The sequence below is a fragment of the Herpailurus yagouaroundi genome, unplaced genomic scaffold (genome assembly GCF_014898765.1).
Source record: "Herpailurus yagouaroundi ecotype Mexico unplaced genomic scaffold, PumYag 164, whole genome shotgun sequence".
In the NCBI taxonomy this organism is placed as follows: Eukaryota; Metazoa; Chordata; class Mammalia; order Carnivora; family Felidae; genus Herpailurus; species Herpailurus yagouaroundi.
This window is the reverse complement of record NW_024412405.1, coordinates 148,997-174,880: the sequence shown is the minus strand read 5'-3', so window position 1 is coordinate 174,880 and position 25,884 is coordinate 148,997. Positions and strand designations below refer to the sequence as shown.

Genomic DNA, 25,884 nt, shown 5'->3' with positions numbered 1-25,884 from the left:
GCCCCGCGTCGGGCTCTGTGCTGACAGCTCAGAGCCTGGAGCCTGTTTCAGATTCTGTGTCTCCTTCTCTCTGACCCTCCCCCATTCATGCTCTGTCTCTCTCTGTCTCAAAAATAAATAAACGTTAAAAAAAATTAAAAAAAAAAAAAAAGACCCAGCACAGTGACTCAGCTGATGAATGCACTGTTTCCTCACACAAAGAAGTCATAAGGAGACGAAAATGAACTCAACTGATTGATTACAGGTTGAGGGAGAGAGATATGGTGAAAAATAACAACTTAGCAAGATGGTATGCAGGAAATCATGTGACAGTGCCAAATTGGTTATGGCACACTATGTCAAGAAAGGCAAAGAAAATTAATAATTTGAAAAAGTTTGCCAAATAATTTAAATTCTAAACTCTCCCTCTTTATCTTATCCTTCTTGCTGGCAAAACTCTAACCCTGAATGAAGAAAAATAAGTATTTAATTTTGTCATTAATGTCATCTGTAATTAAATTAATTTGCTTATTGGGGCGCCTGGGTGGCTCAGTCGGTTAAGCGTCCGACTTCGGCTCAGGTTGTGATCTCATTGTCTGTGAGTTCGAGCCCCGTGTCGGGCTCTGTGCTGACAGCTCAGAGCCTGGAGCCTGCTTCTGATTCTGTGCTCCTTCTCCCTCTGCCCCTCTCCTGCTCACACTCTGACTCTCTCTGACTTTCGATAATAAACAAACATTAAAAAAATTTAAGAAATTAAATTACTTTGCTTATTAATGTCCTGAATGAATCACTTAAAGACTTGTAATATCGTCACTTACTCCTCTTACCTGAATATACAGCCACTATGTTGTGGGACATTTCAGCAGATTGCTTTCCCTCGAAGTCCAGTCCATTGTAAGAAATTGCATAGACACCAAAGTTTAAATAAACACCCCCCAGCTCCAACGCCCCATCCCTGAGCAGGCCCCGTAGCCCCCCAAGCCCAGTTCCCTTGTCCAAGATGCCCTGCTCCTTTAGGTAGCCACTGGCCCCACAGGCATCTGGGTTGGCACTGGGAAGGATTTGAGAAGCCCCAGCTTTCCTGCCTGTTTGCCTTGGACATTTCTTACAGAATCTGGAGGTACGGAGAGAGTAAAGCACCTTTCCCAAAGATGCATAACCAATAAATAATTACTAATTGCTGAGGCATTTGGAAAATCTAATTTATTTTTCAAATTACATCGAAACCTTGAATATTTCATTTCAAGTCTTTATTTTTAATTACAAAACTCATATTTATTTATTGTGAAAAATAAAATGTCAAACGGTAGAGTGTGTAAGTAAAATGTGGGGCTGCCTTTGGATTGAACTCCTGAGAACTAATCACTGTTAACTTGCTGATGAACGTTGACTTTTATTCATCATTTATATATATCTGTTTATTTAAACAAAAACGGCATCACAGTCTACTCAGTTTTCTATAAATTGCTCATTTTCATCTATTATGTATCATGGAAATAGTCTCGTGTCAGTACATAAAGATCTCCATTCCTCCTTAGCAGTTACAAGGTAATTTTTGTAGAGATACACCTTAAGTTATTTAATCAGTTCCATAACTACAGAAATGTACGGTGTTTGCAGGTTCTCACTATTCCAGAGGAAACTATGACAGTAGTCCTGGTGCATGTGTCTCTTTCCATGTCATTTCTGTAACTTATATACCTAAAAGTAAATTGTTTAATCAAAAGGTATGCACATTTAATTTTCTGATACTACCGCACTGCCCTCCGATACAGTCTAACAACTTGCACTTTGCAGTGGCTTCAAGTCCCTGTTTCCTCACAGTCCTGCCAGCAGTTGGCATCAAACGTGTTTTAGAGTCTCGCTCCATTCAATTTCTATGTATTAATTGTCTGGTGTGGTCTTTTTTACTGGTCTGTCTCTCTTCTAGTTGTTAATATGTAATGGCTGTTTATATATTATCAATATTTACTTTTTTCTATTATCAATGTCACAAATATTTTTTGCTACATTATTATCATTTCACCTAAGTTTATTTTTAGGGAGACAAATCAGCCACTGTTTTCTTTTATGGCATCTAGTTCTAGTGCCTTCCACAGAAAGGGGAGAGCACTTTCTCCCCTATATTCTCCTATATTTTCTCCTAATGCTTTTATGGTTTTCTTGATTTGCTTTAAATCTTTAATTAATGTAGAATTTAATAAATATGGAATTTTTTATATTGTGTTAGAGATCAGAGTTCATTTTTTCCAAATTTATTGTGAGTTAAAAATAGCAGTTTGCAATATCAAAAATTTTCATACTCTTTCTATTTCACACCAGCTGCTTTCCAGAGGCTTCCACTCCCAGCAGGTGAACAGCATGTGTCCCCCACCCCACTCCCTGCATCACAGCAGGGAGGGGGGACCACCTCCTCCTCCTCCCCCTCCTCCTCCTCCACCTCCTCTTCCTGGGGCAGGAACGCTGGTCTCTGGCCCCAGTTCTTGGCGTCCTGGGCCCAATCTACTGGGCCTCGTGTTTTATTCGTCTCTGCTGCCTCCTTCAGTTGGTTTCTGTCTCTCTCAGGCTCATTTGTTCTTTGACATCGCAGTATACTTCATATCTGTGTCATTTTATTTCAGGTTTGTGTCTTTAAGCAGAACACTGTAAATTTGCTTTATAGTCTAGTCCCAGAGACTTTTTCCCCTCAGTTTTATCCATTTGTTTATTGATGTAAGTATCGTGTTTGCTCTCATTTCTGGTTTTTTTCCTATGTTTTGTTTCCTTACTTTTTCCTCCTTTATATTGTTTTCTTTAGCAAATGTCAGGAAAATGCTTGGAACCTACGCTTCAAATCCATCCTTCACTTATTTACGTTGACTCTTGAAATTCCTCTTTTACAAAACAGGAAACAGATAAAGCCCAAGAGCAAAAGGAGATGTTAAGATAAAGTAAAACAAAGGAAGGGAAAACAGCCTCCTAGAAATAGTGTTTCCTGCAGCTGCAGCGCAGAGACTGCACTTAATTGAAGCGTCAGCTCGAGGCACCTGCTTGATGCAGTCGGGGAAACATGCCTGGGCACAAAAGCACTCACAGTTCTGACAAAGACCAGACCCTAGGGATGTGGGCCTCCTGCTGAGGTTATCCCTTCTGCAAGAAAAGACAAACAGGGATAGCCTAAGGAAACAACTCATTGCCTCTGGATCCCAGATCAGAAACAATTACCATCTGAGCGTCCCAAATCAAAAGATGGCTGTGTCACAAGCATCCTTCCTGCCCTGTTTTAAGTTCCCAGGGCCTTCAGCTTCCATGTCTGTACGTGCAGAAGGAAGAGGGTGACAGGCCCAGGGGCAGAGGGAAGGACGCCCACTATGGGATTCCTCAGTCAAAAATTTCTTTCCTGCTGTTGGGTCTGTTGGCTTTGAAGTAGAAAGACTTTCTCTAAGGGTGCACTTGCTTTTCCCCCAACAAGTCCCAGCCTCCCAGCCTTGGAAACATCAGGAACATAGTCAGCATGGAGGTGAGGGTGGGGTTAGCAGGACACTTTTACAGGAGAGCTCCTCCCTTCAGAAAGAAAACCAAAATCAAACTCTTTGAAAACCGTAGGGCTAGGGAGGAAAGAGCTGTTTTATATAAAGGACCAGAAGGCTAGAAAATGGTCCAAGAATCCACAGGAGCCCTTCTTGACCAGATACCCTTCCTTGTCCAAGAATGTTCATAGCAACACTATTTATAATAGACAAAAAGTAGAAACAGCCCAAACACCCATCAGCTGATGAACAGGTAAGCAAGGTGGTAGAACCAGCCAATGGAATATTATGCAACTATAAAAAGAATAGAGTTTGGATATGTGCTTCTTTGTGGGTAACCCTATAAGACATCAGACTCTGTGAAAGAGGGCAGATCCAAAGGGCATATACTGTATGATTTCATTTAGATGAAATGCCCAGAATATGAAAACCCAGAGAGATGCAAAGTGAGTTAGTGGCTGCCAGGGTCTGTGGGAGGGGAGGTGGGGAGCAGGAGCTAAGGGGCACGGTGGTTTTCTCTTGGTGGGGAAGGGTCGTAAAAGCTTCTAAGCTGGATTTGGTGATGACTGCACAACTCTGAACATAACAAAACCACTCATATTATATAGCTTAAAAGGAATAATTGTATGGTACAACACTATAGCTCAATGAAGCTGTTATGTTAAAAAAGGATTATATGATTGATTCTAAATGAAAAGAATTGTCAGTGAATTGAAATACCCCATTTCCCTTGCATTCGAGTGAATAGATATTTTAGTGCCCTTCCCTAGGGAAAGTGTTTCTGATATGTAATTCTGGTCCAGCAGGAACTGAAACTGGGATTTAGCAAGGCCACATCCAAGCCCAAGCCCCAACAGCGAAGGAGGAGGGGAAGACTCAAAACGCAAAGTGGGAAAAGAAGGCAAATCTGAGCGGTGTGGTGAGAGAAACTGCGAGGCAGCCACGGGCTCCCTGAAGCCACAACAGTGCTGGTCCTCGGGGTGCCGGCTCGGGAGGTCGGCCAGGCCCTCCTCACCGATATCACATGGAGGACAGCTGCACGTGTGCATAAGACAGCACTCCAGAACTGCGTGTGTTTACACAGTGTGCCTGACAGGCTGATGTAACAGAACTATTCTTTGTGCTTCCGGGCTGATAACTAGAAACCAGTTATGCAGAGAAGTAATACTGGGAGCTAAAGGGCTTTGAATTAGATTTTTTCTCTGGCCTCTAACACTTATCTGTCACCATATTTGTGCCGTTGTGTATTTGTTTATAATTCTCAAGTGGATTGTGTAATTCCCCTTAAAAACCTGTGATTGTTACTTTAACAAATATCTAAATAAATCAGTTTAAAACTCCTCGACGTGAAAAAACTAGCGCTGATTCCAGAACACATAATGTGGAGATGTGAAAGGAATCAGTGGGCCTTGGTCAGATGGATGGAGTGTGGCAGGTGCCTTGGAGACGGCTCACTTTATCCGTCACATCCAGGCAGGACCATGCTCACGCTGTTCCGCAGCAGAGAACGTCTATCCTGTATCAGCACCTGAAACAAATGATTGAAAGCCTCATACACACTTTCATTCATTCATTCAACAAACTAAATCTAAAATTGAATTTGGTGATGATCGCACAACTCTGAAAATACCACAACCACTCAATATACACTTTAAAAGGGTGCTTTTATTGTGTGAAATTATGTTCCAATGAAAGTGCTGTGTTTAAAAAGATAATCTGATTAATTTTAGACTGAGTGGATGTGCTGGGCACTGAGTAGACCTGGGGTTCAAGATGAGGAAGACAGACGTGGACTCTGCCTCACAGAGCCAGACCCCTCGGTGATGTCACAGGACATAATCACTCTTCACCATATTCAACTCATACTATAAATTGAGGTTGAATTCTCCACTAAAAAAAGAGAGAGAGAGAGAGAGAGAAAGGAGCTAATTTCATTCCTTTATGCATAAACCCTTTAAAGCATACTTGTAGATCAATAGTGAGTCTGGTTTCAGGTTTCTGTGTCTAAACAAAATCACCCCAGGTCCTTCACTGCTCCTGGCAGGCAGGCCTTTAGTCAGTGGCGTTTAAAATCACCGACCTGGAGTCAGACAGCCCTGGATGTGAATTTCGACTCTTTTCATTTGCTGCATGGCTTTGAGCAGATTACTCAACGTCTGAATCCATGGAGCAAGGTAGTGCTAGAAGCCAGCTCACGGCTGCACATTAGGCCTTGTGTGCGAGGTAGGTGTGGGCTTCAGAATCCCTCCCTTTCCTATCATGAAACCTCAAACTGGGCACAATGCTGTGTCGCGTCTAGTGCTAAATTTGATAGGAAAATGGTCTCTTGGTAATGATAGTATACCTGATCTACAAGCCTTCCTGTTTGCATCTTCTGTACAGTCATTGTTTTCATGCCTCGGTCCTCTTCCCAGTGACTACATTATTCCCAGAGTTGTGTTTAGTGTGTCTCTGCAGCCCTGCCCTGAAAAACCCCAATGCAGTGAAATTTAAACAATCTACCACAGAATTGCAAATGTCGCTATTTGGACATGACAACATTGGTCTATTTCTCTGCCCGCCACTCCCAGAGAACCTCAGTCTGTGAAGACTGCCAGGTGACTCCACATGGGCAAGAAGCAGCTCTCTTCAAAAACAGCAGGGACCTTCTCATTCCAGGAAGGCTCAGAGTCTTTAGTGGGCGAATGGGTCTTACTTCACACACGCCTCTCAGAGTGAAAACTGGCTATGCAGGAGCTGATTTTGAAATTAACTTGAAAAAATAAGGTACCAGTTGTGTTTTTAGGTGAAGAGATGAGTTTGTCCCATATTACACTGTGTCAAATCAGTTTAAATATGTAGAACTTTCAAATGTTTTAAAATCACCATAAATATAAAGAATGGGAATAATGATGGGTTGGGGAAGATGAGGGGGAGCAGGAGGACAGCAGGAGAACAGCAGGAGGGACAGCAGGAGGAGAGGAGGTGCCCTCTGTGCAGGGTGGGCTCTGGGTGAGGCAAAGAGAGGCCTTGTGTAGGGTGGAGGATTGATCCCGGGGCCCCTCCTCTGTAACGCCCAAGCCTCCAGGGACAGCTGCACAATGCAGTGGCCATTCTCTTTTCTCAAAGACAGTGACACATGGGCCTGCCAGAAACTCTGAAGTCTATTTTGGGACCAGAGTAAAGTTTTTATGTAACTCATAAGTAGATTAGGGATAACCACAAATAGTACTGACCCTCAAGACAGTGGCTGAAACAGAAAGCACAATAGTGGTTATTAACCTGCCCCCCCCCCGCCCCATTGATTCTCAGGCTGTATTATCTGGACCTCATGACAAATGTCCTTAACCTGGCCAATCTCCTGTCTAGCCAGTAACTTGCACAGATATGAAGTCCCAGGCCAGCTATGGCCCCTTACAACGCTTTGAGGAAACCAGTGGATATGTGGAGAAGTGGCGGTCCCTAGTGGCGCTCCCTGGAACTGCGGTTCCAGCTCCTGAGTGGAAATGCGGGAGGGGCGGTAGGCTCCAACCACAGAGGAGTTCCAAATTGTCCACGGGTCTGCCGGTTCAGAGCTTCTCTCTTTCTGCAAGTGTGGTGATGCTGATGCTCATTTTCCCAAGCCTTAAACCCTGCTCTCCAGCAGTGTTATGCCCAGAATTCGTGATCCCCAAAGACCACTAGGGAGCCGAGTCCGATGCAAAAGCAAAGAGCCTTTATTCGAGCTAGCTCGAGCTCAATCCCCTACCTGCACCGACGCAGTGGTGAGATACCAGGGAAAGAGAGCGAGTTTCAAAAGGACAAAGGTTTTATTGGGGCCTGGGGGCAGTTGGTGAGGTAATGGCTATGGCCTCAGCCGATTGGCTGGGGAAGGGTCCTGGGGAAGGGTCTGAGTCCTGTTAGGCAGGTGAGGGGGGGTTACTCAAGGGGAGGAGGTGTGGTCAAGGTGAAGGACACAGAACAAGATGGAGTCGGCTGGCGTAAGCCCGCCCTTTCATTCCCTCCTTGTCATGTAGCTTAGGGACCCAATCATGGGACCAGCTGCATTTATGGTGACAAGGGGAACAGAGTTTGGAGGTTTACACAAAGTTCTGGGAACCAAGTGTCCCTGGGGTGGCTCTGGGACGTCTGATTAAGTATTGTCCCCGAGCTGGTGTCTATGATCTGCCAGGTGATGTTTTGGGGGGTGTGGGGACTCCCGGCAGCATGAGCAATGACAAGCAGAGTTAACAGAGTTACCAATATTAGGTAGGTCAAATGCGCTGTAGCTTGAGCTTGAGTGGGTTGTGTTGGTCCCGACTGATGGCCCATCGCATGCCGACGTCCTTCCGGATCGAGGAGGGGTCTGCTGGCTGAGCGTGGGTGTGATGGACCCAGGTCACGATGCCGTCTACCTTGAGAGCGGTGGGGGTTGTCAACACCACGATGTAGGGTCCCTTCCAGCGCGGCTCAAGAGTCTCTCGGTGGTGCCTCTTGACGTAGACCCAGTCTCCCGGCCTGTACTGATGAGGTGTCGGGATCGGGCCAGCCTCGTAGATGGCAAGGAGGCGCGGCCAAATGTCCTCGTGCACCCTCTGGAGCCCACTCAAGGAAAGAAAAAGTTCTTGATCTTTAAACTCAGCTATAAGTTCAGCTCGAAGGCTGGGAATAACAGGGGGTGGCCTGCCAAACAAGATCTCGTAGGGAGTAAAACTCAGAGTGTAAGGAGTGTTTCTAACCCGGTAAAGGGCGTACGGTAGGAGAGTCACCCAGTCCCCGCCAGTCTCCATGGTTAATTTGGTAAGGGTCTCTTTTAGGGTTCTATTCATTCTTTCTACCTGTCCTGAGCTCTGGGGCCTATAAGCACAATGTAATTTCCAGTTTGCCCCCACCGCCTTGGCTACTGCCTGTGTTACCTGCGAGATAAAAGCTGGTCCATTGTCTGATTCTACCATGGCAGGAAAACCATACCTGGGTAAGATGTCTTCTAGTAGCTTCTTAGCCACCGTCTGAGCCGTTTCATGCTTGGTTGGGTATGCCTCCACCCAGCCAGAGAAGGTGTCTGTAAATACCAGGTCCTCGTGTAGTGCCTCGTCGAAGATGGTGGGTGAATTTTTGAATCCCTGAGGTAGCCGTGTCCAGGTGAGTTGCCCATTGTAGCCCTCCTCCGGATCATGCCACTCGAAGGCGAACAAGGGTTGGCTCTGGGGTGCCAACGGCAGACTGAAGAAGGCGTCCTTTAAATCTAGTACAGTATACCAGACCCTGGAGGGCGCCAAGGAGCTCAAGAGAGTATATGGGTTGGGAACAGTTGGGTGTATGTCCACGACCCTCTTATTTACTTCCCGGAGGTCTTGTACCGGTCGGTAGTCATTTGTGTGAGGCTTTTTGACCGGCAGTAAGGGGGTGTTCCAGGCAGACTGGCAAGGAACTAGTACCCCTAGGCTTCGTAGTCTTCGGATGTGTGGCTGGATCCCCTTCCGGGCCTCCTGAGACATGGGGTATTGTTTGATCCTTACCGGACTCTCTCCTGGCTTGAGCTCTACCAGGACTGGGGTCCTGTGAGCGGCTAGTCCCATCCCCCCTGTCTCTGCCCAAACCGAGGGGAATTCTCGTAGCCATCTGTCTATATTATTCTCTCTCGGGAGCACCTCCTGGTGGAGGAGGTATTCATCCTCCAGTTTCATGGTCAGGACCTGGATGGGGTGGCCCTTGCCATCGGTGACCTGAGGCCCCCCTTGTCTGAAAGTTATCTGAGCTCCAATCTTGGTCAGTAAGTCCCGTCCTAACAGCGGGTAGGGGCATTCTGGTATTACCATAAAGGAATGGGATACCCGGCCCGTTCCCAAATCTACTGTTCTTCGGGTAGTCCATGAATACTGGCTCATACCAGTTGCCCCTTGTACCCAGGACTTCTTGCTAGCTAGTTTTCCTTGTGGGGTGCGGAGGACCGAATGTTGTGCTCCGGTGTCGACAAGGAAGTCAATAGGGGTCCCCTCCACTTTAAGAGTTACCCTGGGTTCGGGGAGAGGGTCCGAACCCTGACTCCCCTAATCACTTAGTTCATCCAGCTCTAGGACTTTTACTCGATCAGTCTTGCTTCCCTTCCCGCCAGCTCTTTTTGGACAATCTCAGGCCCAATGCCCTATCTCCTTGCAGTATGCGCACTGATCCTTCTGCAGCCTCTTCTTCCCCCCCCCCCCTTGGGGCGTTTACCTTTTCTTGTGTCGTCTGCCAGCTGCCGGAGACGGCGGTCTCGTTCCTCGGGGAAGTCAGCAGTGGTAGCTAGTAGTATTCTGGCCAGGTCTCGAGTCTGCTTACTGCTGGCAGCCACCATGGCGCGAGCCTGCTTGTCCTCAGGAGGCTCCCGGTTATTATATACCTTTTCGGCTACCACCAGTAAGTCCTGCAGACTTTTTTCTCCTAGTCTATCTATTTTCTGTAATTTTCTCCTAATGTCTATGGCCGATTGGTTTACAAAGGCCATGATAACAGCTGCCTTGCTTTCCGGAGCCTCTGGATCCATGGGGGTATAGGTACGGAATGCCTCCATGATCCGTTCTAAAAAGGCAGCGGAGATTCATCTTTTCCCTGTTGTACATTTCCTACCTTGGCCAAATTGGTTGGCTTTCTAGCAGCCATTCGGAGACCCCCCATTAGAGTCTGGCGGTAGACCCGGAGCCTCTCCTTACCTTCTGCCGTGTTGAAATCCCACTGGGCAACCATTGCCCAGCTCTCCTGGAGATGCTTAACAGACCATGAGAGCCTGACTGGGTCACTGACCGGTGTCTAAGTAGGTGTTTGGTGCAGCCACTTAGCAAGCCTGCAGGACAAAGGAAAATCTGTTATCAGTAGGAGAGTCTGTGTTGTGTGAATGGAGAACTCTGTTCTTGGATTCACCAGGAAAGATTTACATGAGGATCTGCATTCAAATAGAGACAGCCAGGAGCAAGATAGCAAGCACAAAGCAGTTTATTAAGGATGTAGCTCTGCAGGTGGGGAGGGGCAAGCCCAGAGGTGGCAACTGCTCTGGGTCAGGCTGTCTTTTCTTCTCCTGTTTGTGTAGATTGTGGGTCACAGCTGGGTGTGTCCTACTGAGGTGGTTTCCAGTCATCTAAGGGACTCCTCCTATTGGCTGGGAGGCAGTTTTTGGCCCTACTAGATTCTTGTGGATTGTCAGGACCATCTTCCCCCAGGGGGTTGGGTGGAACCCACAATGTAGCAGTATTATAATGAAGCTATAGGTGATGCTGGGTCACAGTTTGAGGAGGAGATGGTTTGTTCGGGCACCTGTGATTCTTGGTCTGTCAGCCCTGGGTGCTGGAAGCTGTCAGGCCAGGAGGTTAAAACCCACGAAGTCAGGATGTTGTGCCCTCAGGCTTCTAATGTGTCACCTACTTATCACCGTCCTTGCCTCCAGCTCACATCTAACTAACCTAACTAACCGCCTGCTCTATAAAACCCACAGTAAATGGAGAGTTGATATTTGGTTAATTCCAAATTTACACAATTGTCATGTAAAGTGGCAACAGAGATGTTTGAAATCATTGACTTTTGAATAATTACTTATGCCCTTCCAAAGCCTCAATATTTCTCCAATGTCAGCCAACAAGAGTCTACCAATTCTCAAATTACTGTCCTGACTGGATTTCTTTTTTTTTAATGTTTACTTTATGAGAGAGAGAGAGAGAGAGAGAGAGAGAGAGGGAGGAAGTGAGTGGGGGAGGGGCAGAGAGAGAGGGAAACCAAGGAATCCGAAGCAGGCTCCAGGCTCTGAGCTGTCAGCACAGAGCCCTATGTGGGGCTCGAACTCACGAGCCATGTCCTGAGCCAAAGTCGGACGCTTAACCGGCTGAGCCACCCAGGCACCCCCTGTCTGTATTTTATGGACAGTTTAAGGAAAGAATTGTAAAACAGAGATTAATGTATATACAATTTCATAAAATTCAGCATTGCATAAAAATAACAATGTACAGTTGTTCCCCAGTATTTGTCTGACTTCAGACTAGTTACACATCAGAAAAAATCTTGGGTTAGGTTTAGAACCCCTTGATTGAAAATTTGTTATCTAGGGGTGCCTGGGTGGCGCAGTCGGTTAAGCATCCGACTTCAGCCAGGTCACGATCTCGCGGTCCGTGAGTTCGAGCCCCGCGTCAGGCTCTGGGCTGATGGCTCAGAGCCTGGAGCCTGTTTCCGATTCTGTGTCTCCCTCTCTCTCTGCCCCTCCCCCATTCATGCTCTGTCTCTCTCTGTCCCAAAAATAAATAAATGTTGAAAAAAAAATTAAAAAAAAAAAATTTGTTATCTAATATAATTTGTGACTTGATTGGTGATCTCAGTGTCCTGTTCTCTTTCTTTACATGATTCTTCATTGTCCCATTTTGAAGGCAGTGGGAATTATTCTTGTAAAAGAGCGGGCAATTTGAGGGTTAGTCATCCTTCCCACGGCCCCATGTCACTCTGCTAGCTTTTGCAAACCGTCTATAGCTGTCCCTTGGCCTTTACCACCCCCTCAGACACTGAGCAGTGATTGGTGCATTTAGGTCATGGGCATAGGTGCAAGGGAGAAAGTGGAAGAAAGATTGTGCCTAACACACACACATGCCATCCTGGTCGTACATCTTTTTCAATTGCTGCCACCTAAAATAATGCACCTCTCCCTGCACGTGGTGAGTCCGATAAGCACCATGGGCACTGACTACCATTTAACCTCATGTGCTTGCTTAGAACTGTGAAGATGAATGTGGTGGTTACAAAGTGCACAGGTGTTCATCTGATGAAACATGAAAGGCAGAGAAAGCAAATTCAAATTCTGATGAGGCTGTTATTATGGAAATAAAAATGTGTAGCTCCTTCTGTGGTAGGATACCAGTGTAGCCAACCTGCCATGCAGCAGCTGGCTGGGCGTTGGTACCCCAGGGCCCATGAGGGCTCACAACTGCATGCCTGGTGACTAAGCAGTGGAGCATCTGAGGTGAGGGAAAGCCTTGCACCTTCTTACTGTAACTGTGGCAGAAGAGGAAGAAGAAGGAGGAGGAGGAGGAGGAAGAGGAGGAGGAGGAGGAGGAGGAGGAGGAGGAGGAGGAGAAGAAGAAGAAGAAGAAGAAGGAGAAGAAGAAGAAGAAGAAGGGGGAGGGGGAGGAGAGAAATGGGAGGTGAGGAGGGGGAGGAGGAGGAAGGTGTGTAATCCTGGCTAGCTGACAAGTGGGCCAACTGGCCAGGCTGAGGCTGGCCTGGAGTTGCTGTGCAAATAACAAGCCACCCTCCCAAGGGCAGGTAGGGAGCAGGTGTTAGTATGTTAGGTTTTAACATATGAATTTTGGTGGAGGGACACAGCCCTCCAGTCTGTAGCAGACACCTAGTTTATGCTTGTGCTTTTTCTCCACCTATGCCCACTGCCACATCATCATCACTGATCTGATCATCATGCTTCTTAGGTTAGACCTTCTTCCACCATTATGTTTCCCCTACCACGCTTACTAACTTGGTAAACTAATATGGCTTATAAATATTGCTAGCAAGAATGTTTGAAATGAGAAATTATATTAACTAGAACATTTTGGGACTCATTAATAGAAATGTTACCAAGTCGCCTGGGTGGCTCAGTCGGTTAAGCATCCAACTTCAGCTCGGGTCATGATCTCGTGGTTTGAGTTCAAACACTGCATCGAGCTCTGTGCTGACAGCTCAGAGCATGGAGCCTGCTTCAGATTCTGTGTCTCCCTCTCTCTCTGCTCCTGCCCTGCTCATGTTCTGTCTGTCTGTCTCTCTCTCTCTCTCTCTCTCAAAAATAAATAAACATTGGGGTACCTGGGTGGTTCAGTCGGTTGAACGTCTGACTTCGGCTCAGGTCATGATCTCACGGTTCGTGGGTTTGATTGAGCACCCCCCTCGTTGGGCTCTGGGCTGACAGCTCAGAGCCTGGAGCCTGCTTCGGATTCTGTGTCTCCCTCTCTCTCCCTGCCCCTCCCCCGCTCATGCTCTGTCTCTCTCTGCCTCTCAAAAATGAAGAAATGTAATAAAAATATTTTTTTAAATAAATAAATAAACATTTAAAAAAATAGAAATTTTACCATAGTGAGGACACTGCCTGCCCCTCCAGGGGACTGCTGTGCAAGCACAGGATTCAGAGTGAGCCAGCTCCCTCCACGTGAGGTGCACCCAATCCCTGAGGCTCAGACCCCATCCTCCACTGATGCACCCACGACACAGGAACGTGTGAAATGATTAACATGCTGCATGGAAGATACTTTTAAAATGGAGATGTCTCATACAGATATTGGTTATTACTTAAAGATCCTCAGGACTTTGAAACGAAATGTCCATGGTTGAGATTCTTCAGACAGTCAAATGCCTCACCAATCCTCTTGGTTTAAATGCAGTGAAGTGGAGGGGCACCTGGGTAGCTCAGTCAGTTGAGTGACTCTTGGTTTCTGCTCAGGCCATGGTCTCATGCTTTGTGGGATTGGGCCACACTGTCAGGCTCAAGTGCAGAGCCGGCTTGAGATTCTCTCTCTCAAAATAAATAAACCTAAAAAAAAAAAAATGCAGTGGAGTGGATTCCATAGCTGTTGTCAAGAGCAGGAAAGAACAAGATGGAAAAAGTGATAAGCTGTACTTTCAAGGTATGTATTTACTCAATGAAGTCCCTTTGCAGCAAAATGTGTGTGTGGGAGAGCCTGGCTGTGCAGAATGGGGTAGCATGTGTGCACTTCAACACATCTGGGAAACATCAACATGATTTAGTTACTAAGGGCCTGTAATCCAAACTGAATTCAATGTTTTGTGTGTGTGTGTGTGTCTTTTTTTAAATGAGTTTAGAGAGAAAATTTTAGACTATATTTGTGATTTTGCTAATCATTCATCTCAAATACATAACTTTAACCAGGACATATATATTAATAAAAATATTCAATAAAGACTCTAAACATGAAGTCAGGAAGGACAAGTTGCCTGGCCAGCCTTACCAGGCCTATCTGAGGTTCCAAAAAATGTGTTCGGTGACCTGATTACTGCCTTTCAGCTGTCACATAGAGCTGAATAGGCACAAAGGTAAGTGAGAACAGACTTCAAATGGCACTGGATCAGACCATCCGGTTTGGGGATGGACCTGAGAGACGGCTAAGAGAGATTTCCATGCTGCAAGTTTCTATCCCTCAGACTTGCTAGCAAGGCTGCTACTAATAAATGGCATTAAAATATAATGTAACATAGTGTGATGCAATATACACTGATATACATATGTATTTTAATTACAATATGTTCAGCGTGATTCTAAGCACCTTACATAAAGTATTTCATTGAGTCTTTACATGCATCAATCATACGAAGTGTGAACTGTTATCATCCCATTTTAAACGAGGAACTTGATGCACAGAGAGCTTGAGGAACTTGTCCAAGATATGAACCAAGGGAGTCTAACTCCAAAGGCCCTGTTCTCCAAACAGCACACTGTTGCCTCCCCATGGTGTGGCCTTGCCAGATGGTTCTGAGGGGTTTTTTTTCATTTTCATATTTTATCGTAGTTTGGTATGGACATGAAAATTGTTTTATGTCCTATGACAAAGTAAAAATGACCACTAGTTACACGCTTTATATAATATAGTAAATTCTTAGTTTTGGCACTGAAATTCTCACATCACAGGCAAATTGGGATGGTGGTTACCTTATAACTTGTGTGCTCAGCACAGTGCAGTTAGAAATTGTGGGATTAGGGGTGCCTGAGGGCTCGGTCGGTTGAGTGCCCGGCTTCAGCTCAGTCATGATCTCACAGTCAGTGAGTTTGAGCCCCACATTGGGCTCTGTGCTGATAGCTCAGAGACTGGAGCCTGTTTCAGATTCTGTGTCTCCCGCTCTCTCTGCCCCTCCCCCCCTCACGCTCTGTTCTCTCTGTCTCTCAAAAATGAATAAATGTTATTCTTTATCCAGCAAGGCTGTCATTCAAAATAGAAGGAGAGATAAAAAGTTTCCCAGACGAACAAAAATTAAAGGAGTTTGTGACCACTAAACCAGCCCTGCAAGAAATTTTAAGGGGGACTCTCTGAGGGGAGAAAAGATGAAAAAATATATATATAAATAAATAAATACCAAAAGCAACAAAAGATTAGAAAGGACCAGAGAACACCACCAGAAACTCCAGCTCTACAAGCATCATAATGACAATAAATTCACATCTTTCAGTACTCACTCTAAATGTCAGTGGACTCAATGCTCCAATCAAAAGACATAGGGTAACAGAATGGATAAGAAAACAAGATCCATCTATATGCTGCTTACAAGAGACCCACTTTAGACGCAAAGACACCTTCAGATTGAAAGTAAGGGGGTGGAGAACCATCTATCATGCTAATAGTCAACAAAAGAAAGCCGGAGTAGCCACACTTATATCAGACAATCTAGACTTTAAAATAAAGACTGTAATAAGAGATGCAGAAGGGCATTCTATCATAATCAAGGGGTCTATCCACCAAGAAGACCTAACAATTGTAAACATTTATGCTCTAAATGTGAAACCCCCCAAATATATAAATCAACTAATCACAAACATAAACTCATCAATAGTAATACCATAATAGGAGGGGACTTCAACACCCACTTACAGCAATGGACAGATCATCTAATCAGAAAATCAACAAGGAAACAATGGCTTTGAATGACACACTGGACCAGATGGACTTAACAGATATATTCAGAACACTTCATCCTAAAGCAGCAGAATATACATTCTTCTCCAGTGCACATGGAATGTTCTCCAGGATAGACCATATACTGGGACACAAACCAGCCTTAAATAAGTACAAAAAGACTGAGATCATACCGTGCATATTTTCAGACCATAACGCTATGAAAGTCGAAATCAACCACAAGAAAAAGTTTGGAAAGGTAACAAATACTTGGAGACTGAAGAACATCCTACTAAAGAATGAATGGGCTAACCAAGCAGTTAAAGAGAAAATTAAAAAGTATATGGAAGTCAATGAAAATTATAACACCACAACCCAAAACCTCTGGGACGCAGCAAAGGCAGTCATAAAAGGAAAGCATACACAATCCAAGCCTTCCTAAAGAAGGAAGAAAGATCTCAGATACACAACCTAACCTTACGCCTTAAGGAGCTGGAAAAAGAACAGCAAATAAAACCCAAAACCAGCAGAAGACAGGAAATAATAAAGATTAGAGCAGAAATTAATGCTATCGAAACCAAAAAACAGTAGAACAGATCAATGAAACCAGAAGCTTGTTCTTTGAAAGACTTAACAAAATTGATAAACCACTAGCCACTTTGATCCAGAAGAAAAAGGAAAGGACCCAAATAAATAAAATCAAGAATGAAAGAGGAGAGACCACAACCAACAAGCAGAAATAAAAACAATAATAAGAGACTATTAGGAGCAACTATATGCCAATAAAATGGGTAATCTGGAAGAAATGGACAAATTCCTAGAAACATATACACTACCAAAACTGAAAAAGGAAGAAATAGAAAATTTGAACAGACCCACAACCAGTAAAGAAATCGAATTAGTAACCAAAAATCTCCTCCCAAAAACCCAAGAGTCCGGGGCCAGATGGCTTTCCAGGGGAATTCTACCAAACATTTAAGGAAGAGTTAACACCTATTCTCTTGAAGCTGTTCCAAAAAATAGAAATGGAAGGAAAACTTCCAAACTCTTTCTATGAAGCCAGCATTACCTTGATTCCAAAACCAGACAGAGACCTGACTGAAAAGGAGAACTATAGCCCAATTTCCCTGATGAAAATGGATGCAAAAATCCTCAACAAGATATTAGCCAACCGGATCCAGCAATACATTAAAAAAATATTCACCATGACCAAGTGGGATTTATACCTGGGATGCAGGGCTGGTTCAATATCCGCAAAACAATTAATGTGATTCATCCCATCAATAAAAGAAAGGACAAGAACCATATGATCCTCTCAATAGATGCAGAGAAAGCATTTGACAAAATACAGCAACCTTTGTTGATAAAAACCCTCAAGAAAGTAGGGATAAAAGGATCATACCTCGAGATCATAAAAGCCATATATGAACGACCCAACGCTAATATCATCCTCAATGGGGAAAAACTGAGAGCTTTCCCCCTAAGGTCAGAAACAAGACAGGGATGTCTGCTCTCACCAATGTTATTCAACATAGCATTGGAAGTCTTAGCCACTGCAATCAGACAACACAAAGAAATAAAAGGCATCCAAATTGGCCAGGAGGAGGTCAAACTTTCACTCTTTGCAGATGACATGATACTCTATGTGGAAAACCCAAAAGATTCCACCAAAAAAATGCTAGCATTGATTCATGAATTCAGCAAAGCGGCAGGATCTAAAATCAATGCAGAGAAATTGGTTGCATTCCTATACACCAACAATGAAGCGACAGAAAGAAAATCAAGGAATCGATCCCATTTATAATTGCACAAAAAAACCATAAAATATCTAGGAATAAATCCAAGCAAAGATGTGAAAAATCTATGCACTGAAAACTATAGAAAGCTTATGAAAGAAGTTGAAGAAGACACAAAAAAATGGAAAAATATTCCATGCTCCTGGGTAGAAAGAACAAATATTGTTAAAATGTCAATACTATCCAAACCAATCTACGTATTCAATGCAATCCCTATCAAAGTAACGCCAGCATTCTTCACAGAGCTAGAACAAATAATCCTAAATTTTTTATGGAACCAGAAAAGACCCTGAATAGCCAAAGCAATCTTGAAAAAGAAAACCAAAGCCGGAGGCATCACAATCCCAGACTTCAAGCTGTACTACAAGGCTGTAATCATCAAGACCGTATGGTACTGGCACAAGAACAGACACTCAGATAAGTGGAACAGAATAGAGAACCCAGAAATGGACCCACAAATGTATGGCCAACTAATCTTTGACAAAGCAGGAAAGAATATCCAATGGAATAAAGACAGTCTCTTCATTCAACAAGTGGTGCTGGGAAAACTGGACAGCGACATGCAGAAGAACAAACCTGGGCCACTTTCTTACACCATACACAAAAATAAACTCAAAATGGATGAAAGACCTGAATGTAAGACAGGAAACCATCAAAATCCTCAAGGAGAAAGCAGGCAAAAACCTCTTTGATCTTGCCCACAGCAACTTCTTACTCAACATGTCTCCGGAGGCAAGGGAAACAAAAGCAAAAATGAACTACTGGGACCTCATCAAAATAAAAAGCTTCTGCACAGTGAAGGAAACAATCAGCAAAACTATAAGGCAACCAACAGAATGGGAGAAGATATTTGCAAATGACATACCAGATAAAGGGTTAGTATCCAAAATCTATAAAGAACTTATCAAACTCAACACCCAAAAAACCAATAATCCAGTGAAGAAATGGGCCAAAGGCATGAATACACACTTCTCCAAGGAAGACATCCAGGTGGCCAACCGACACATGAAAAAATGCTCAACATCACTCATCACAGGGAAATACAAATCAAAACCACAATGAGATACCATCTTACACCTGTCAGAATGGCTAACATTAACAACTCAGGCAACAACAGATGTTGGCAAGGATGTGGAGAAAGAGCATCTCTTTTGCATTGTTGGTGGCAATGCAAGCTGGTGCAGCCACTCTGGAAAACAGTGTGGAGGTTCCTCAAAAAACTAAAAATAGAACTACCCTACAACCCAGCAATTGCACAACTAGGCATTTATCCACAGGATACAGGTGTGCTGTTTTGAAGGGACACATGCACCCCCATGTTTATAGCAGCACTGTCAACAATAGCCAAAGTATGGAAAGAGTCCAAATGCCCATCGATGGATGAATGGATAAAGAAGATGTGGTATATATATATACAATGGAGTATTACTTGGCAATCAAAAAGAATGAAATCTTGCCATTTGCAACTATGTGGATGGAGCTGGAGGATATTATGCTAAGTGAAATTAGGCAGTCAGAGAAAGACAAAAATCATATGACTTCACTCGTATGAGGACTTTAAGAGACAACAGATGAACACAAAGGAAGGGAAACAAAAATAATATAAAAACAGGGAGGGGGACAAAACAGAAGAGACTATAAATATGGAGAACAAACTGAGGGTTGCTGGAGGGATTGTGGGAGGGGGATGGGCTAAATGAGTAAGGGGCATTGGGAATCTACTCCTGAAATCATTGTTTCACTATATGCTAACTAATTTGGATGTAAATTTTAAAAAATAAAAAATAAAATTAAAAAAATGAATTAACATTAAAAAAAAAGTTGTGGGATTAGTATCAGATATTATGATATTTAAGACTTTTCCACTTTGGGCAAGTGAATTTTCATAACTTTCTTATGCTATTACCTGTTTATTCATATACATTTGTGTATTTATATATTTCATATTATTACATCATGATAACACTTCCTCCATTGTGTTAGATGTGAGATTACATGAGATAATGTGTTTAAAACACAGGGAGTAGTACATTATACTAAATACTGCATCACCCAATAACAACTTAAAGAATGAATGGATGAATGCAAATATTGAATCTTACCTTACTGGCTAGGTGTTGAATCCTAAACTAAGACGTGGTTTTCAGAGTTAAAAAGGTTCATAACCAAAAATGACTATCAGTATATTTAGGAGCTTCCTTGATGGTCTCAGGAGTCTACTTAAATCCTATATAATCCTATAAACAATAATATATCATTTCTTTGGAATAGCTGCTGTAGGAAATAGATTCTTATCCCATGAGGGTTTTTTTTTTTAAATGTTTATTTAGTTTTGAGAGAGCAAGAGACCGAGAGAGAATGAGAGGGGGAGGGACAGAGAGAGAAGGGGACAGAGGATCCAAAGCAGCCTCTGTGCTGACAGCAGAGAGCCTGACACGAGGCTCGAACTCATGAACCGTGAGATCATGACCTGAGCCAAAGCTGGATACTTAATCGACTGAGCCATCCAGGTGCCCCGTGGTCTGAGTTTTTCATAGGGCTTTCTTAGTCTTTACTTTTATTACTCCTCTGCCTCTGGTTGCATCTGAAAGGTCTGCCCTCCCCATCCCAAGGCTATCCTCCAGCAAGGAGTGGGTACATCACGGGCTATGGCGCTGGAAAGAACAGACAAGATGGTCCTGGGAAGGGTGGTCCATGTACTTTAAATTGGTTTCAAGTAGGAAGGGTGGGTTTTCTCTGATCCACCTATATTTCCTACCCTGTGTAATAAAGGCATGCCGTTGGGTGACTGACTTGGTGAAGCAGTGTGGAGGGCAGAGTAACAGCCCCAAAGATACCAAATTTCTGACCTAGTGAATGTTGTTTCAAATGGCAAAAAGGACTTTGCAGAGGTGGTTAAGGATTTTAAAGAAGGCAAATGTCCAGGGTTATTTGGGTGGGTGCAATGTAATCCCAAGGGTCATCATAAATGAAAGAGAGAGGTAAGAAGATCAAAGTCAAAGAGAGATTTGAAGATGGATAATGAAGCCATGCAGGCGGCCTCTAGAAGCTGGAAAAGCCCAAGAATTGGATTCTTCCCTAGACCCTCTAGAAGGAAAACAGCACTGCCAACACCTGGATGCTAGTCAGGTGAGACTTATTTCAGGTACTGACTAGAGATTAGGAAACAAAATTAAAACTTTGCCCAAGTGTGGTTTGACTAATAAAGGAAATTCTATTTATTTTCGTTTCCTCACATTCATCCCTAGCATTTGCCTTCAAGGAACACATAGACTTCAGAGTGATATGGAAAAATGAACAGGCAGTTACCATCGTGTTTCTATGAGGAAAATACAGAGTGTTACTAAAAAGTATAGGAGGGACACACAATCCCAACTTGGGGAGCTCAAAGATTTCCTAAATGAAATGGCCATTGTATTAATCTGAGTTTCCCAGAGAAATGGAGCCATGGAGAGAGGAGTGTGTGTGTGTGTGTGTGTGTGTGTGTGTGTGTGTGTGTGTGTACATATATAATCTATTATAAGGAATTGTCTAATGCAGTTATGGAGGCTGAGAAGTCTCAAGTCAGTAAGCTGGGGACCTGAGAGGACCAATGGTGTGAGTTTCTCTGAGTCTGAGTCCCAAGGCAGGAGAAGATCAATGTCTCAGCTCAAGCAGTTAGGCAGAGACCAAATTCTCTTTTACTCTGCCTTTTTGTTCTATTCAGGCCTTTAATAGATTAGATGAGGCCTACCCTTATTGGGGACGGCAATCTATTTACTCAGTCTACTGATTCAAATATTAGTTTTGTCCAAAAACCTCACAAACATACCCAGTATCATGTTTGACCAAAAATATGGGCATCCTGTGCTCCAAATTGACACATAAAATTAACCATCACAGCCACTCAGGTATGACGTGAAGGATTAGTTTGTATAGCATCATAATCCAGCTTGGTCCGATGAATATAACATGAAACATTTTTCGTGAAATATTTGTTCATAAAAAGAACAAAGCAGGTTCTGACAGGGAAATATCTCTAATGTATACAAGTGAACAAGGCAATTCTCAGAGTTATTACACATTACATCATCATGTTTTAGAAAAGAAAGATGTTTGTAAATGTGTATATGTACATTCAAAGCACAGAAAGGAGAGTATAAAGTGTATAACAATAATTGACAGTGATTCTTTCTGGGAAGATGTGAAGGAAAGGGAAAGATACAGAAGAAGGAATTTCAACATGTTACCAGTGTATGTGCATGCATAGAAAAAGACATGGCAGATTACTCACAGAAGTGTTAAGAGAAGAATTTTTGAGTGAGTGGGATTCTTTATGGGTAGTTTTATATTCTTTTAGTTATTCTGCATTTTCTTTCTTTTTTAGGCTTTTTATTTATAAAGGTTTTAGCTACCTTTAAAAGGTAATACATGTACATAGTCTGAAATTCAAAAGGCACAAGATACCTAGGGAAAATCCTCTCACGTTTGGAAATGACATGGTGATTTATGGGAAGGAAGATTTTATTCAAGCCCGGGAACTATCACCATAGGGTTATGGACAACTGTGATGGAAATCCGCAGTGAGGAAGAGAGATCCGGCTCAACTTTGAATACAGCACAAGCCAAGCGGGAATCTATAGCCAAGGAGCAAGGTGGGGGTCTCTGAATAGAATATTATTAACAGGAAACATCAGAGTTAAGGGTGGGGGATTCGGTCTAAACCCACCCATGCGGCGGCGCCTGGGTGGCTTGGTGGGTTAAGCCTCCACTCTTGGTTTCAGCTCGTCATGATCTCACTGTTAGGGTCACCGTGGTGAGATCAAGTCCCGCTGTCGGCTCTGCGCTGACAGTGCAGAGGCCACTAGGGACTCTCTCTCTGCCCCTGCCCCACTCACTCTCTCTGCCTCTCTCAAATAAGTAAACTTACAAAAATAAAAATTAAAAAGATAAACCGAACCAACAGGACTCTTGCTGAAGGCAAGCCGAGGTGATCAGACCCGACCGGGGGATGCAGGCGATGAGGACTTTGGTCATACGTCAAGGGAGAGCACACATGGAGGGTGGGGGATTCCGGCTGAACTGACACGGGAACTCCTGTTAAAATGGGTCGATGCAGAACGTCACGTGGAAGTCCAACAGTGAGGTCTGGTTGCACCGGGGTTGAGGGTCACCTGAGTAGGGTTCAGTCAGTGGGCGAACCCTCGCCAGTGGAATCAGGGTGTGTGGTCCTTGGGGGGCTGGCGTCCCTCACTAAGCAGGTGTCAACACTTCCCTTTCATTGCCGAATCCCACTCCATTCAAAGTTTTAATTGGCCAGCCCTTTTAGCTTACTTGTTTTTGGTCTCGGCTTCCTCTACCTAGGGCTTCGGGCCCTAGGGCCGCAAGACAACATGACCGGGAAGCGTGGCAACCCCCGCGGCGATCCGGGAGGCGGGCCACCCCCCTTCACGCCCCCGCTGCCACCCGGCTGCCGGCCTTGAGCGCCCCGCCCCCCAGAACGAGCTAAAGAGCGAACGGCGCCCGGACACAACAACCGACCTTGCTACCAGAGCCCTCCAGTCGGGAGAAAAGGCGTCCGTGGTCCCCAAACCCCGGCAACCCAAGGGTCACGGGAGCGCGCCGGAACCATCAGCGCGCCCCCAGTATCTGGAGCCGGAGGGAACGCGTTTGCGAAGGACTTCCGGGGCGGGGCCTGGCGGGAGCCGAAGATCCCGGCGGCGCCGGACAGGGAGCTGGCGACAGCTGTGCGGACTCGGGGCGGGCCCGGCCGGCAGCGGGAAGGAGGGCGCGCGCGGGGGCGGTGGACCAAGCTCTGCCGGATTCTCCGGCCGCGCGGCCATGAACCTGGAGCGGCTGCGGAAGCGTGTCCGGCAGTACCTGGACCAGGTGGGCGGCCCAGCCCGGGGAGCTCAGGCCCCGGGGCTCGTTGAGGCCAGCGCGCCTGAGCCCTTGTCCGCAGGGTAACTGTCGTCAGGGTCTTGCAGGCGCTTCGTCCGGCGGGGCCTGGGCTGAAGCCCCGGAAGGGAGGGAGGCAGCCCCTCAGCCCTCTCTGCATCTGGGAGGACGAGGAGCCCTGGGAGCGCAAGCCACCAAAGCGCAGCGCGAGCTTTACACGTGTTGACTCCCGCTCTGCAGCCGTCCTAACTGCTGCGCGCAGTGGGTGCTCAGTACAAACTTACTGCTCAGTGGAAGTTAAAGGGTTATTTTAGGAGGAAAGTTGCAGGATGGCCTTTGAATTTAGCTAGTTAATGGAAAAGTTTCGAGAAGCTTAGTTGTAATTCTTATTTGGCAGAATTTAAGTGAATAAAGATACAAACAAGCCTGTTGTGTCAAATCAGTACTTTAACAAATTCATGTTGGGACGCCTGGATGGCTCAGTCGGTTGAGCCACACGGACTTCAGCTCAGGTCATGATCTCAGGGTTTGTGAGTTCGAGTCCCGTGTAGGGCTCTGTGCTGACAGCTCAGAGCCTGGAGCCTGCTTCGGATTCTGTGTCTCCCTTGCTCTCTGCCCCTCCTCGGCTCGCACTCTGTCTCTCTCAGGAGGAAATAAACATTAAAAAAAATTTTTTTTAATAAAAAATAAATGTTAACTCTGTCTGTATTCCCTGCACTGCCCGTGAATGAGCAGCAGTTTGTTTAGGAAGTGTCTCCAGAATCAGCAGCATTACTTTTATCCACAAGGTCAGGTAGTTTGTTTGTTTGTTTGTTTGTTTGCTTTTAACGTTTAGTTTTTGAGAGCGCTAGCAGGGCAGGGGCAGAGAGAGAGGGAGACAGAGAATCCCAAGCAGGCCCTGCGTTGTCGGTGCAAAGCCCATCCTGGGGCTTGAAACCACCAACAGAACCCTGAGATCAGGACATGGGCCACCTAGGCGCCCCAAGGTCATTTAGTTTTATAAAATTTATACTCTCCAAGTAAGTTGAAAACCAGGAAGGGGAGGGAAAAGCATATTTGATATGAAATGTTTCTAATGGATGTGACATAACACTGCCAGATGCCTGCGGTATGTTAGGGTCTTGTGTTGGTGAGTCAGTTGAACTGAACAGGTGCTTCTGAGCACTTTCCTTTTGGTTCTGGGGATGTAGTGAGAGATGAGACAGGTCCGGTTTCCACCCTGGGGGCACCTACCTTGAGCAGATTTGTAACCATTCCATAAGCATTCCTTTTCCCAGATTGACTGGTGACAGAGTACCTAGCTGGTGTTCAAGAACTGTACAAAGACAGAACGTTGCTAATGAGGAGATAACTGCAAAATAATTGTTTAAATTATCTACTGTCTTAGATACCTGCTTCTACATTTTTACAATGTATAAGTTTAAAAAAAATCCTACCTTCTTGAGCTGTATGTATCAAAGAGCCTACAATAATGTTTTTGTACCTTTGAACCAAAACTCACCTAGCTGAGATGTAAAATGGAGATAAGATTGGTAGACCTTTGCTACATGTAAAAAATTGTATTAAGATGTTGATTTATTATATAGCATTCTAACAATATTAGATATCTGTTTAAAACTATTGAAATAACAAGGTGGTTACTTTTTATGTTTTGATACAGCAACAGTATCAAAGTGCTCTATTTTGGGCAGATAAAGTAGCTTCACTCTCTCATGGTAAGTGACAACTTGTAATTTTTTTCTGATTTCTATATTTTAAAAACTTTTCTATCTTTCCTTGTGCCTCTGACCATTTATGTGATTTTTTTCCTTCCAGAGGAACCCCAGGACATTTATTGGTTGGCTCAGTGTCTTTACCTGACAGCGCAATATCACAGAGCAGCTCATGCACTTCGGTCACGAAAACTGGACAAAGTAAGTGATTGTGTGAACTTTAAAGCTTCCCAAACTTTTCAAAAATGCTGTTAGATGAGGGGCACCTGGGTGGTCAGTTGTTTAAGTGTCTGACTCTTGGTTTCAGCTCAGGTCATGATCCCATGGTTTGTGAGTTCGAGCTCTGCATCGGACTCTGCACTGACAACATGGAGCCTGCTTGGAACTCTCTCTCTCCCTCTCTACCCCTCTTGAGCCCTTTCTCTGTCTC

General features: G+C 44.6%; 1 protein-coding gene and 1 long non-coding RNA gene across 4 annotated transcripts in view; one reads left to right on the top strand and one right to left on the bottom strand.

Moving 5' to 3' along the window:
- Positions 1-5,135: 5,135 nt before the first annotated feature.
- On the bottom strand, positions 5,136-23,265 carry LOC121037918 (uncharacterized). The gene is made up of 2 exons (XR_005794050.1): positions 23,179-23,265; positions 5,136-5,378 (listed from the first exon to the last, which is right to left on the bottom strand). It is a non-coding gene; the product is annotated as an uncharacterized LOC121037918 (long non-coding RNA).
- Positions 23,266-23,549: 284 nt separating this feature from the next.
- CDC16 (cell division cycle 16) overlaps positions 23,550-25,884 on the top strand; it is a 57,928-nt gene continuing 55,593 nt past the window's right edge. Inside the window, exons 1-3 of one of the 3 annotated variants that reach the window (XM_040486981.1) lie at positions 23,550-23,733; positions 25,403-25,457; positions 25,558-25,655. In XM_040486981.1, coding sequence (XP_040342915.1) covers positions 23,686-23,733; positions 25,403-25,457; positions 25,558-25,655 — 201 coding nt within the window. In that variant the 5' untranslated portion in view covers positions 23,550-23,685. The remainder of the gene's footprint in view (positions 23,734-25,402; positions 25,458-25,557; positions 25,656-25,884) is intronic. The other 2 variants (XM_040486982.1, XM_040486980.1) reach the window with 2 other exon arrangements.